This window comes from Geospiza fortis, unplaced genomic scaffold (genome assembly GCF_000277835.1).
Source record: "Geospiza fortis unplaced genomic scaffold, GeoFor_1.0 scaffold383, whole genome shotgun sequence".
Classification (NCBI taxonomy): domain Eukaryota; kingdom Metazoa; phylum Chordata; class Aves; order Passeriformes; family Thraupidae; genus Geospiza; species Geospiza fortis.
The window spans coordinates 567,659-581,759 of NW_005054484.1; the positions used below are offsets into that span (position 1 = coordinate 567,659).

General features: G+C 40.2%; 1 protein-coding gene across 4 annotated transcripts in view; it reads right to left on the minus strand.

The window, feature by feature from the left end:
• Positions 1–14,101, minus strand: part of CHST8 (carbohydrate sulfotransferase 8) — a 162,339-nt gene that overhangs the window by 21,727 nt on the left and 126,511 nt on the right. The window contains exon 1 of one of the 4 annotated variants that reach the window (XM_031063190.1): positions 13,323–13,436. The exons of the other annotated variants lie outside the window; for them this stretch is intronic. Coding sequence (XP_030919050.1) covers positions 13,323–13,374 — 52 coding nt within the window. The 5' untranslated portion in view covers positions 13,375–13,436. Of the gene's footprint in view, positions 1–13,322; positions 13,437–14,101 lie in introns of those variants that run through there. 4 annotated transcript variants of the gene reach the window in all.

Here is a 14,101-nt window from a genome sequence, read left to right on the forward strand (position 1 = left end):
TGCCAGGGTCTGTGTGTCCGGGTCTGTGTGTGTCAGGCTGTGCCAGGCTGTGTGTGCCAGGCTGTGTCAGGCTGTGTGTGTGTCAGGCTGTGTGTGTCAGGCTGTGCCAGGCTCTGTCAGGCTGTGCCTGGCTCACAGCCCTTCTGCTCATGGCCCATCAGCTTTCCAGTGATCTTTACAAGAATCATTTTTATTGGAAACATCCTCTGCTGTGGGAATCCCTAAAATCAGAGGGTTTTGGGAAAGCTGCAAAAGGCAGGCCTCAGAGACAGCAGAACTGTGATTAGAGCTAAGGAGTAGCCATGAGATTGGCCAGCAGAAAAATTATATAAGGAGTAGAAAAGTAAGGACAGATAGAACAATGGTCTGTGTATTAACACTTGTCTAGAATAACTCCCTAAGCTACAGAAAAGTTCATCTAGTGAGATATTGGGAAGTTCTAAGCTTAATAATGGAGCTCTGTGCATTGTGTTTTAAGGCTCACAAGCAGGTATTGTATTCTAAGTAAGCAAGCATTGTTTTAGCCAAAGGTACCTGTGCTTATAGTGGTTGGATGGAACTACTGTCAATGTGGTTTTGCTTTGTGTGATTGGTCAAAAAACTTATAAAGTGAGTTGTAACACTGAGTTCTTGGTCTGCTACCAGGGATGTGAGCTGCTGGCATCTTCCCATTGTCATGACCATGTAATGAGGCTGATGCTGGAAAATAAAACAGCTCAAGGCACGTTCCCCAGCAGTCCTGTCCTGTTTGTGATTTGTCCATAGACCCCACCTGGAAATACTCTGCAATCACTGAGCCCGGCCATTAACCCAGCACTGCCCAGCACCTCCTTGACTCCATGCCTTTTAAATACCTCCTGTAACTTTGCAAGCCTGTAACTCTTTTAAAAAGCATGGCACCAGATAGGTATTGAAAGGAAAATCCTGATCGTGGCTCTACAGAACCAATAAAACTGCCTTTATGAGCTTTTATGAAATTTTTTATTGCTCAGAGGGTCTCAGTGTCAGCAGGCAGTGAACGACATTTAGACACTAAAACTTGTTTCTCACACTCATCTCCAGAAGTCATTGCCTCTGTGCTTACAGCACTCCAGTCCTGAGAACACATTTATTGTCTTGTCTAAATTTCTGCACAGTAAAGTCAAAATACAAAATGTTTAACCTATGTACCTACTCTAAGTGTTGCTAGCAAGTGAAGAGGTCAGTGATGGCTCCTGGAAAGGAAACAAGTTTTCTTGCTTTCAGTATTACAGTAGCTAAGACAGAAAACATTAATTTTCATTAATCACTTTGCTGTTAATCTCTGTTTAATATCCATTTCAGATGTTCTAGATAAATCCTTAACCTTTCAGTTGCTCCCTGTTGTAATCCTGTATCACTGATGAATCTTGGCAGTGACAAATGGCACTGTTAGACCCTGCAACTACTGCTATTCATGTTCTTCCTCTATGTCTTTAGAGGGAGGAGAAAGGAGCATGCCAGGGAAGACAGTTTGAATACTGATGCTCATAAATGGCATCCTTCCTTCTTTTCCTCACCTTCCTCAAACTCTGAGCCTGACTGCAAAAAACAGAAGTTGCCCTGTTAAAAAAAAAAAAAAAGCAGCATGTTGAATGATAGAAACCCTTTTCTTGTCTCAGTAGTAAGTTAAGCCATGTTAGATATCAATTACTCATTCACAGCTCTGATCTTCTCAATGGGTAAATGGGAAGGTTGTCTGATTTACTTTGAAACTTTTACAAAATTCCCAGGAGGTACACTAACAAACTTCTGCTTGCCAAGTTTAGGACATTAAGGTAGAATAAATAAGGTACTTTTCAAACTCAAACTTAGCAAAATCAAACTTAGTCAACTCAAACTTAGCCAACTTGAACGTATCCAGGCACAGCAAGGCACTCACTAAGGCATTGACTGGAATTTCTAGTCTGGTTTGCAATATATTCTGAGAAGAAGAAGAAGTTAGGAAAAGAGACAGAGAAAGAAAGAGACAGAAAGGAGAAGAGTAGAAAAGTCACCATCTGTGGATCCAGTGACAAAGTTTGACTGTTGTAATTTCAATGTGCAGTCATTGAAGTGGTGCTGAAAGTGGCCAAATCTTTAAAACACAAATTTCCCGGGTTAATACAGGGTCAGGTTGGGGTGAATGCCCAGGCACCTCCCTGGGGGGGAGTTTTACACTGTCTGTGTCACACTGTGGATCCTGGGGCACTTTGGGGGGCTCTGATGGTTTTTAGCCCCTTGTAGGACAAGGCCCTGCCTCTCCCAGCAGCTGAGCCAGGTGTGGCCCATGTGGAGGGATGAAAACCTCAAGCCCTCTGTGTGAGCATCCCAGGCCTTCCCCAGGGGAGTTTCCAAGCTGAGCCACTGGTGCAAGGGAGGGCATTGCCCTGCTGCAAAGCCTGAGCCACCTGGCAGCATCTGCTTTTGATCAGCCTCTTGCCCTCCCTGGCTCCCAGCCTGGCCCCTCCAGGGCTGGGTGTTCACCCCCTGCCCTGGGCCCGTGGCCAACAAAGCCCCTGTGGCCACCAAAGCCCCTGAGGCCACCAAAGCTCCCATGGCCACCAAATCCCCCGAGGCCACCAAATCCCCGTGGCCATGAAGGCCCCTGTGGCCACCAAAGCCCCCATGGCCACCAAAGCCCTGCTGCTTTTGCCAGTGGCAGTGGTTTGTGCCATTGGCTGGGACATTTCAGTCCCTCAGAGCCTTCCAGATCACTTAGCTCCACCAACACAGCCTGTAAAGTTCTGGAATAGTGGATTGTTTCCTCAGGGAGGAGCTGCCACGTGTCACTGAGCTCCCTTGCAGGGAGATTTTTGTATTCTTGCAATAAGTGGTGTGATAACACAGCCAGGACAGTGAAAAAGTGATGTGCACCTCACAGCAACCAGAAATTCCAGGAATCTGCTCCTCTTTGCCACATGGGGCTGGGACCTTTAAAAAAGCTCTCCAATTGTCCTATTGGAGAGAGAACATCTCATTGTGAGAGTTAACAGATGTTTTGTAAGTACCTGAAACTGGACTGGAATTTACTTGAACTCTTACTTTGGGTCTGCCCCAACTTACCACCACCTGATGGGAAGACTGGCAGACAGGCATAATAACAATCCAAATTTATGGATGATGTTATTCCAGGTGACAAGTGCAGATGTACAGGTAATTAAACTACAAAGCTCTCTTCCAAAGGACAAAATAAAAAAAAAAACTGTACTACTTTAATTTCAGTGTGGGTCCAGGTGAAAACAGGATTTTGATTCAAGCTGGCAGTTTTCATTAAATGAAAACACCAGATTAATTTAAGCTGTTCTCATTTTATGAATATTCAGTTTCTCTTATAATGGTATTTTCTGTAATATATTTTTTTATGACTTTCAGAAGTATCAATATGTTTAAAAAACCCCAAATCAAGCAATCCACCCACTCAGTCTATTACTGCAATATGAAGTGTTTTAATTTTCCTTGTGTGAATAAAGCAGTACGGGCAATTAAAAAAATAAGCTAACATGTCAACTCCTATGACTGTAAAAGTTTTGCAGCTAATAATATTACTAAACCATCAAGCAAGACCATAAAACTGTTAGATATAAATATTTTTTGAATGTTACCTGATTGGAAAACTTTAGTTTGGGATAGTGGGAGATACATTTAAAGTGCTGAGTTTCATGTAAAAAATATCCTTTGTGCCTTCTGTGCTGGGGAGGAGCTGGATGAGATCTGAGCCAGCTGAGCCCAGGGAGGGCTGAGGACAGGGAGGGCTGAGGACAGGGGGTGTTGGAACCCAGGACATTCCTCTGGCTGCCCTGGAGGACTCGAGACCCTGGCAAGGGGCTCAGAGACCTTGGCATGGAGTCACAAACACCTGTGCCTTTGATTTAGCCCTTGGAACCAATTACCAGCTTTGTGTGAAGATCTAAAAGCCACAAGGGTTTGAATAGAATGATGGTGAATTTATCACAGGGTGAAAATGTAGAATTTTGGGGATTTAGAATGGAGGTTCAAGAGGCAAGATGGAGGAATCTGGGTGTGTCCTGTCCTTCTTCTCCTTCTTGTTCTTGCCCTCCATCTTCTGCTGTGATGGTGGCACTTCTGGATTGGTTTAGAGTAGAGACAGACTGTCTAACATAGGTGATAGGTATTGGAAAATTATTGTAAATAAAGTACATGTAATTTTTAGTATAAAAAGCTAAGACCACCCTGAGGGTGTCAATGTGCCTCAACCTGACCTGCTAAACAGACCTCAGCAAGTCCAAAATAAAATGTATTCGATTAAAACAAACAAACAAACAAAAACCTTAAAAACCAAAGCCGAGTAACCCCGACTTCTTCGAGCATGGTGCTGAGAAAAAAAGACTTTTTAATTCCTGGGGAGCCATTTCAACAACAACAAACCCAAAAAGGAGCTGGGGGCTGAGGACAGGAGTAATAGTTGCCTTCTCGAGCCAGGTCTCATAAGCTCTTGGAGGTCTATAACACACCCAAGATAGCTCAGCTACCTTTGGAGGCATAAAATCAGCAGGATGGCTTCTGTGGCAGTGTTGGAAACAAAAAGGTTTAATAAAAGGCAAAATAACAAACAGAGAAAAGCCGAGCTAGGTGCAGGAGGTCCTTGCTCCTGGTAAAACACAAAGTGATTGGTTTCTTTGTTCTCTTCTTTTTCTAGTAAACTGCTCAGGGGGGACTTTTTGGCTTCTGTCCAATTAGCTATCCTTAAATTTGAGGTGAAGTCCCCCAGGCCTATGAGATGTCTTTTCACTAAATCAAAGAGAAACTTCTGGGCTTCTTTCCTTTTTGAGGGGACAAAGGATAGTTTTGTCACACTGTCAACAAGGGGCACATTCCCATATGTGATAAATGTGTATTTTATGATTGGCTTTTTGCAAATATTAAAATGAATATTATATGTGTTGTGTTAGAAAGTTATGCTGTATTAATTCTCTTAAGTAGTGTGTTAAATACAGTTTTAGGTTATGACAAAATGTTAAAGTAGAAACTATGCTATGTAAATACTTTTTAAAAAAAGTATTGATACTTATGTGATACTTTTTTTTTAAAAGAAAGGACTCACACTGAGATAGCAGTCACAGGACACCTAAATCTTTCAGAGAAAGAGAATTTATTGCTCCATTATCAGGAGAAACGAACTTCTTCCTGCCTTGCTCAGCTCTGAAGACACCCTTAGGATTCAGAGGAAGAAGCTGACACTGACCTGACAGAATCCTGTGTTTGAATGGAATTTATGCATCATGTATGAGGTGTATGAATATGCAACAGGTTATTGTTTTTAAGGGTTAATCCTCTGTTAATGTGGGTCCTTTTTTGGGCTTGTGCTGCCCTGGACTGTCCCTAACTCTTTGTTCTTATTGTCTCATACTGTCCTAATCCAAATTGTCCAAATTATTATAACTCTAATATTATATAAATGATATAATATAATATATATTATATATAATATATTATATTGCTATTTTTATAACCATTTTATTACTATTAAACTTTTAAAATTTTAAAAACAAGCGATTGGCGTTTTTCACATAGAGACAGGGAGGGCTGAGCTCACCCCTTGCCCTCCAGACCTGCCTCAGCCCCTAAACTTCCATGGTACCAGCAGCTCAGCCTTGTTTCAGGTTATTGGTTTAGTGGGAATAATCTTTCTTAACAAGCTCTCAAGGGGGCCACAGAACAGTGTTAATATTAAGCAAAGAAATTCCCCATCACAATGTGGAATATACCAGTAAACATAATGCTGTAATAGAATGGTTTTATTTGTCACCAAAAAATGAGTAGTTCTGCAATGTCTCTTTGAACAACTGCAGTGTTTTTTGTGCTATTTGTTAAAATATTTAGATTAGATGCTCAAGTGAAAGCCTAAACACGCTGTCATCTTCAGACATACTCAGGCAATTAGAGTGCAGCTTACGTTATTGTTTTATAATTCAAGTCTTGTGAAGTAATAAATTAAGAAACTAATTAAATTTTCAATTGCTTTAATAGAAAAATTCAACTTATTAAATTCTTTGGTAAGGCCTAATAACAGAACATTGGAAATACATCTATTTTTTTTCTATCTTTGTTAAATCTTGTTGCCCAGATAACCTCTACCTTCAATATAGGAAAAATAAAGCAATAGGAACAGAAACTATAAAAAATACTCTCTCTTACATGGAGTTTAACCTTAATTCCCTTTGTCAGATTTCAAAGAATCTCTGAAAAACTTCCATGACTGCCATCCTTCCCCATAAATAGCTGCAGGCCTCTCAGCAGCTTTGTGCTCTGAGCTTTGTTCTGCCAGCATTGTCAAATAAAGACGGATAGCACTATTTTTGTTTGGCAATGCATGACACAATTTGATGCTATAAGATGAGCTATTTCAAAAAGGGTGGTGTTGAAATTATCTCTGTTTTCACTGCAATTGGAAATTGTAAGTGTATGTATTTAATGAAGCTTGCAAATATGAAACTGCTCAGTGAGCTAAGCCTGTACTTATAGAAATCACTTCATATCCATTAAAATCACAATGGCTGGATTCACAGTTGAGGTGAACTTCCTCATTTCATGAAGCTTTCTCTTTTTTCTGTACCTGCTAAAGTTTAAAGCCCAAATTATTTGAAAATTAATGTAGTTACACCCAAGGATGTATATTTTTTCCACTGTGTGTTGGTATGTTCATGTTATGACAGCACAAGAACTACAGAAATTCTTCCTTCATCTTAATAGGTGTTGGTGGTTTAAATTATTCAGTGGTTCTCTGAGCTAGTGCCAAACTGTAGTGAGACAGACAGAGAAATGACATGAGGCTTGAGATGCTTTGCACATAGTAAGTACTATCCTAGATAAGTATGTGCAAAGAAATAAATATATTTGTCTAGAAATAGAAATAAATATAATTCAAATATTAAATATATATTTGAAATAAATATATTTGTCTAGAAAATCAGGACACTGTTGTAAAAGGGAGTTTTTCAATTGTACTGAACTGTACACTAAGAAGCTTGCTGTTGCCTGCTACCATTCCAAAGAGTGGGAAAGCTGTCTTCCATATCTGGTTCTACCTATGCAAATGATAACTATTAGCTTTTGGTTCAATTAACTGTTCAATTTGGGGAAAAAAATGGCACAGGGCAGAAATCAGCTCTGTATTTCTTAAAGCAGTTCTAGGGCATCTCCTTCTGAACTGTTTGCCCAGGTGCACCAGTCCAATCTTCTTTTTAGTGAATCCCCTGAACTCCCCTGGGCTTTGAGCTCTGTCATAGAGACCTATTCAAACTCCCCACTTACATTCAGTAAATGACCTTTTGCCTCACCAGGTTTGTGATATTTTCAGTGTTAGCTCTTCCTATCCCTCTTGCCAGCCACAGAGGTGTGTAGCTGCAAGGTCAGCTGCATTTCTCCTTTTCCTTCCATGAAGCCTGGTGGTTTTTTTGCTGGCAGGAGGAGAGGAATTGGTACCAGAGGTATCTGCACTCTCCCTTGGTGTGTGGGGAACAGGGCAGCAGAGCTTCAACTGGAGAACGTCTGTGGGGTTTTAACACTTAAATCCCTAATGCTGCTGCTCCTGTAAATGATTTCATGCCAATCAGTGCTCGTGGAGTTTAATAAAGCTGTAAAGCCAAGTCATAATCTGCTGTATTCCTCAATAGGGGAACTCAAAATATTGCAGGTCACTGGCAAAGGCAGCATTTCTATTCATGCTTTTATGAGGTGATTTTCCTCTGCCTCTTCTTATGGTAATGTCACTTGGGGAATGAAATGAGTTGCCAGCAAAATAGGATCTAAAGGCCCTCTCAAAACATTAAAAAATTAATCAGATTTGTCATTTTGTTACTTCAACTCGCAGATTTATTAGACTAAAATTATGGTACTTTTGAGTCTGACTCATGGTTTGTGATTGCTCAAGGTTGTCAATGTGATACAGGGAGCATTTCTCTTTTAAAATTTTTTTCCCTGTTTCTCTATCCCCCCTCCAGACAGCGTCTGGCAGGTGTGAGGGTGCATCACATCATCCACTGCCTCTAGCCAGGGCTCGTGGTAAAACCAGAATACTCACTCTAGACAGGCTTCCATGTCCTTCTCATATTTTAAATAGTTTATACAAAGGTTTTAAAAAAAGGTTTAAAAAAGCAAAGCTAAACAAATGAGCAAAAAGTCCCCAAACCAATGAACCAAACCACAAACACAAAGCAGCAGGTGACCCAGAGCTCAGGTAACGTTCTGCCCGTGGCAGTGCCCAGTTTGTTTTCCTTTCCTTGTGCTCCTGTCCAGTCCCAAAACCAGGAGTCCCCAACAACACAGACCTCTCCTTGACCTTGACCTGTGACATTCCTTATTCTCCTTATCGCTGTTTGCTTCTAACTTGCCTCTGTTGAGCTCCTTCAGAACCTTCCTAATAACTCATCCTTTTCTCCTGCCACCAAGTGCTAATTAGTGAATATTAGGACTTTTGGTGGCATTCAGACCATGTTCTTCACAGTAGCCAGTGTGAGGGTGTTTGGCATTTGTGCTGCAATCAATGTTGAAATACAGGGATGATTTTGTTACTGCTGGGCAGGGCTTACACAAAGTCAAAGCCTTTTCTGTTCCCAAGTTCTGCACCAGCATTTAGGAGGGAACACAGCTGACCCCCAGTGACCAAGGGTCAGGTAAATCTGAGGGGCAGGGGAAAGGTGGGGAAAAATGGCTGTGATGAGTTTTGCCTTCCCAATCCCCCTGTGTGTGATGGGGGTGCTCAGCACCAGCCCATGGAAAGCAGGGAATGAATTCTTGCTTTGCTTTGCCTGTCTGGGCAGCTTTTGCTTCACCTGTTAAACTCTCTTTATCTCCATTGTGGATTTTCTCTTTTATTTTCCAATTGTCCCCCTGGTCCCACCCTGGGGGGGGGAAGTGGTGCCCCTTGTGTGGAGCTTTGCTGCTGGCTGGGGTTAAATCCCAGCAGTGAAATTCTTCCTTTCCTTGGGAAAGAGGGGACCACCTCCTCACCTCCCAAAGGAAAAACACCAAAGCAAAACAAAAACCCAACCCAAATCACCAAACAATCAAATGGAAGGAATTACTGATGTGAAGGTGCTCTCTACCCAGTGGAGACTCTTCAAAGGTTTCTCTGTTTAATCCAATGTAATCTGACTTGCTCTAGGATTTTCTGTAATATTTGAAGTGTCAAGAAACTTCTTCGATAATTTTAAATTGTGTAATGAGGATTTTGCTTGGTGTCTTGAAGTTTTGGGAGTGACAAGAAAGACTTCAAATGAGTTCTGACTGGGTTTTCACTATAGGGTATTTATTCCCAAAGCTCAAGATTGTACCACCTTCAAGACACACAAGCATATCCAAGTGCTGAAAGTTGTTACACTCATGATAATGAAGATATTCACAGTAAGGAAATAGTTGTTGGTAGAATTTCAGCACATTATTTCTCTTTCTGAAATGTGGAAGTTCCTACATAAGGCAGGGTTTTGTTGAGTAGATACTACCAGCAGTGAAAGAATGTTACTCTTATTTTTTTAAAGGATTTGCTCTTATTTTGTTTTGAACCAGAACAGCTCAGTCTGCAGCCAGTTGTTCTTTCTGTTGGTAGCTACAGTCCTGTTTGTAGTTCCAGGCTTGCAGGTACCACTTCTGCTGGCTGTTATTTGGAGGGGGATAATAAAGAAATAAAACTGAAACACAGTGAAGATCACCTGGCTCACCCTCACAGGAACAGGATTTCATAAAGAAATGTGGAGCTCATGTAGATATATGATCTGCATTGAAGATGTGCAGAAGCTTGATTTTCCTAATCAGTGTCCTGATGAAAAGTGTTTTCTTTGGTTTAATTTAAGCATTTCTCTTTAAAGTACATAGATACAGCTGAACAATTGGCTAAGCTACCTGTTGTTCCATGCAATGGGTTCTGCAGGACAGTTTGTTAGAACAATAAGTTCTGGCTTTTCAATTTTTTTCTATTGTCAATCACAATAATAAGTTTTAATGTACCTTTCCATTGACTGACTTGAGCAACCCTGCTGCAATAAAGCATATTAAATAATTTCATTAACCTCGGCGTAGACTTGCAGTAAGAAGCTCCTGATTTGGGCAAGTGCAGCGCAGATGTGAGGTCTGTGATTGCTGCAGCAGTGCCACTCTGCTGGCAGTGTGTCACTTTTAATGTGACAGCTGTATTCCAGCCATCAAGGGTTACAGCTCCTGGCAGTGTGGAGTTCTCATTATGCCATTTCTACTCTGCAGTAAAATAATAATTTCAAAGCAAGCTGCTCCCATCTCCTCCCTAACCTGAGATCAAAGTTCTCCTGTTTATTTTTTTCTCACTTTTCATCTAATCAGCAGCAGCTGGGTTTGTGTTTAAAGTTAGTGTTCTGAGACTGACCTAATGTATATTACTTATTTTAAAAAAAGGTGTTTATATATTCAAAAATACATAAAAGTAACAAATAAAAAGCTGTTCATAGTACATTTTTCATTTGAGCCAAATGAACTAGGAATATCTTAAAATTATAGGAGATTTTATATACTTAATTGTCATATACACATTATTTATTTATGAAATTGTCTTCCAGTTGCTCTATGAACTACTAAAATGAATACTTCCTATAATTATTTCATGTCAGGAATTTAAAAATAAAAACCATGAAGTACCAACCTCGAGAAATTGCCACAGCAAAATCTGAGTGATTCCACTTGAGATATTCTTAAGAGGAATATTTTTATTTTCCTTTATCCTGAAATAGTGAACTCTCTTTGAAGCTCAGTTGGCAAAGAGAATTGATGAGAAGTGTTCTGCTACCATAACTTGCTCTCATTTGCAGAGGTCAAAGCTACCCCTTGGTGCACTTTCCCCCTTCAAATTTCTGAGATTGTTCTGGGCACCTGAGCAACAGCTGGAGGACAGTTTTTTTTGTTGTTGTTGTTTTTTTTGGTTTTTTTTTTTTTAATGTCATAGATCAGAGAATCAGGTACTCCCAAATAAATGGCAAAGTAATGCAAAAAACCATGGAAAAATTCTGAATTATAACTGCATGACCAAAATTAAACCCAGCCTTTCTGGGGATTAATGTCTACAGTTGGTGACAGCAACTGCAATGGAAATTAGAAGAGCATCTTGTAAAGAGAATCACTTTTCATCAACACCTGATTTTTAATAAAGTAGTGCTGAATTTTAATTTGTAATTCAATTTCCTTAATGCATGCACCTTGTGTAACCAAGAAATCAATATCATCAGATGGATGTATGGTTTTTGCCTCTCTGTTTTAAAGGTCATGTACTAATTCAAGCAGCTATAAAAATTAACATATTTCATTAATTTTAGACTAGAGAAGATTTCTCTGCAGCCTTAAGAAAACTATACTGACATGCTTCTGGCAGCAGAATGGGATGACACATTGCTGCTATGTGACAAACCCAATACAGAATCTTTATTAATAATCCTGTTAATGTTTCATCTAATGCAAGGGAAATGGTAAATAAATTGTGGCTTTAACCCACTGCTGAGCCTCCAATTACTGTTTTTCTTCCTATCTGCTTCCAATATATCATTTTTTTAATATGACTGAAATGTTCTAACAATCAAGGCTTAGGATCCTAATAGCATGAAGCCCTCATTATGTGATTTCTGCACTACAGTAAAATAATGATTGTGAAGCAAGCTGTTCTCCATGTCACACTTACAGAATAACTCATAAGACTCCCCATTTACCAGCTCCTGGTTATGGATTCAATTACTTAATGCCTTGGGTTTGTGGATGTTGGAATCATGTCATGCATCTGTCTTGAGCTGCTCCATAAAAAGCATTCAAAGTGAATAAATTACAGGTGATGTTCCCCAGAAGCACTCTGAGGTTTTTGCTTTCTCCCAAAGCCATTCAGGGTTTTGGCTTCTAAAAGTTTAATGAAGGGTTTCATAAACCATAAAAAAGCCCTCTAGAATGTCGTGACCTTCTTTCATTTTTTGATTCTGTGCAAAATTTTCTGTTTTCCACACGGAACAGGGAGAAGAATATTCCACTTGAGAGTCAGCATTTAAATGGTATGTTCTAGTCCCAAATACATATTAAACAGAACTGTAGAGGGAAGTAAACAGTATTTTAGATGGCTGTGCAGGTTTTGTAAAGAGAGATTTTATTTTTCCAAACAAAACCTCTGTGCATCAGATTAATATGTTTTGCCTCCTTCAGTCTGCATTTTACAATTGGCAAGGAGATGAAATCATAAATACTTAATTATTAGCAAGTGACTCTTACAGCTGCTATATATCTGCTATTTCTTGTGTTAAGTACATATCAGGGGAAAATTTGGGGTGTCTGACTGTACTTCACCTGACCTGTGGGCCTATTATTTTTCTTCCCGTTACTATAAAATAGAATTCTGTAACAGAATTATTGTGAGGCTTATTTGGCTGACTGCAGCAGCCTGCCAAATATTCCCCCTGTGTCAGACAGGGAAGTCCTGAATTCAGGACCATGCCTGCAGTCCTGGGATGCCAGGGTTGGACCACACCACACACATGGGCAGCATTAATAACACATTTGCTCTATTAAATCAGGTTTACATGCATCAAGAAATGGTGGCTGCTCCCCCAAAGGTGGAATACATGAAGAATTTTTAGATGCACACACACTGCTCTGACAGTCCTGCTGCATGTGGAACGTGTGCCTGGTGGGCACAAAGTGGGAAATGCTGAAACACCAGAGGATTCTCTAGGCAATACGCACAACTTCCCTGTTTCCAGGTATTTTCCACTGGCAAGAAAAGAATCCCAGTAAATGTTGGCTTGCTCAGCTGCAGACAGCAAAGTGTGGCTCAAAGGAGACTGGCATTGTGACCCTGGCCATTAGACACTTGGGTGTGGGGATTTAGCAAAGATAGCTAGTGACATTCTGGGGGGCTTTTCCCCCTCTCCCTAACTGCTCTATTTTTGCAGCTTTCCAGTTGTTTCTCTCCCAACCTTTGTTTGATGCCCTTTACAGGATCACTTAGAGAGCAAAAAGATAGTTTCATGTATCATTAATTCCTTAACACCTTGGTGTTTTATCTCATCTCTTGATACTGTTCCTTTCAGTATTAAAAAAATATATTTAAATAAATTATATATATAAAAATCTATAAAATAAAATAAGGATATAAAATAAAGTATGGATTTTCAGTCCTATAAAATAAATTAAGGACTATTTTATTTTATAGTGATTTAAAAAATTATTAAATTGATATCAATAAATTAAAATAAATTAAGGATTAATTTATCTTATATTTTTGAATTAATATGTTTATATTAATAAATTGATATATTTATATATTCATTCATTAATAAATAAAGGATTTTCAGTCCCATTTCTCTTACCCCTCCAGAAGTGATGGGTGTTATGACCAATTTTGTACCCCATGGCTGACATCCTGCTCCGGCTGCATTCCTTGGGCAGGATCACTGAGGAACGGAGTGGTCACGTACTCGTTTGGCTGTGCTACCATAATTAATAGAAGAACACACCTGTGTGAGCCAACAGGCAGCCTGTTCTAGAGCAATGCCTACTAAATCATTGCCTTGCAACCCTCTGGCAGTGGGGGAGTTGTCTGCCATGTGTTGGTCTGGGGACTGTTTCTTGCAGCAAACACCCTGTGTATCCATTTTAATGTAAATTAATTAATTCACTAGGTACTCCAGATACACAGAAAAATAACATTTAGTGGAAAATGAACATCGAGAAAAAGAATGAAAGGGTTCTTGGTACAAACAGACTCAACAGAATGGGAGAGAAACAGAAAGGGTTTTGTGTGAGACATCTGGGTTTCATGTGATTAAAGAAACTGGGAGGGACCAAGCTCAGCAGGATGAGACTCAGAGAAAGGCTGCAGCATCACCTTTCCTTTTCCCAAAAGCTTGTGGTGTACCATCAGTACAGACAAATGCAGTTGTCTGTAATACATCTGATCCAGCTGGAGACTGGATCACTGCATTCCTTTCTCTTCCAGCTGTACCCACTGAACTCTGAACTTCTGCAGCCCCTGCACAGGCTCCTGAAAGCCTTGCAGCAGCAGGAGCAGAGCTGCTCTTGACAGTGAGCAGCCACTTCCCAAGGAAGGAGCTCATGGGGCCTCTCTGACAGATGCTGCAATGGTGTC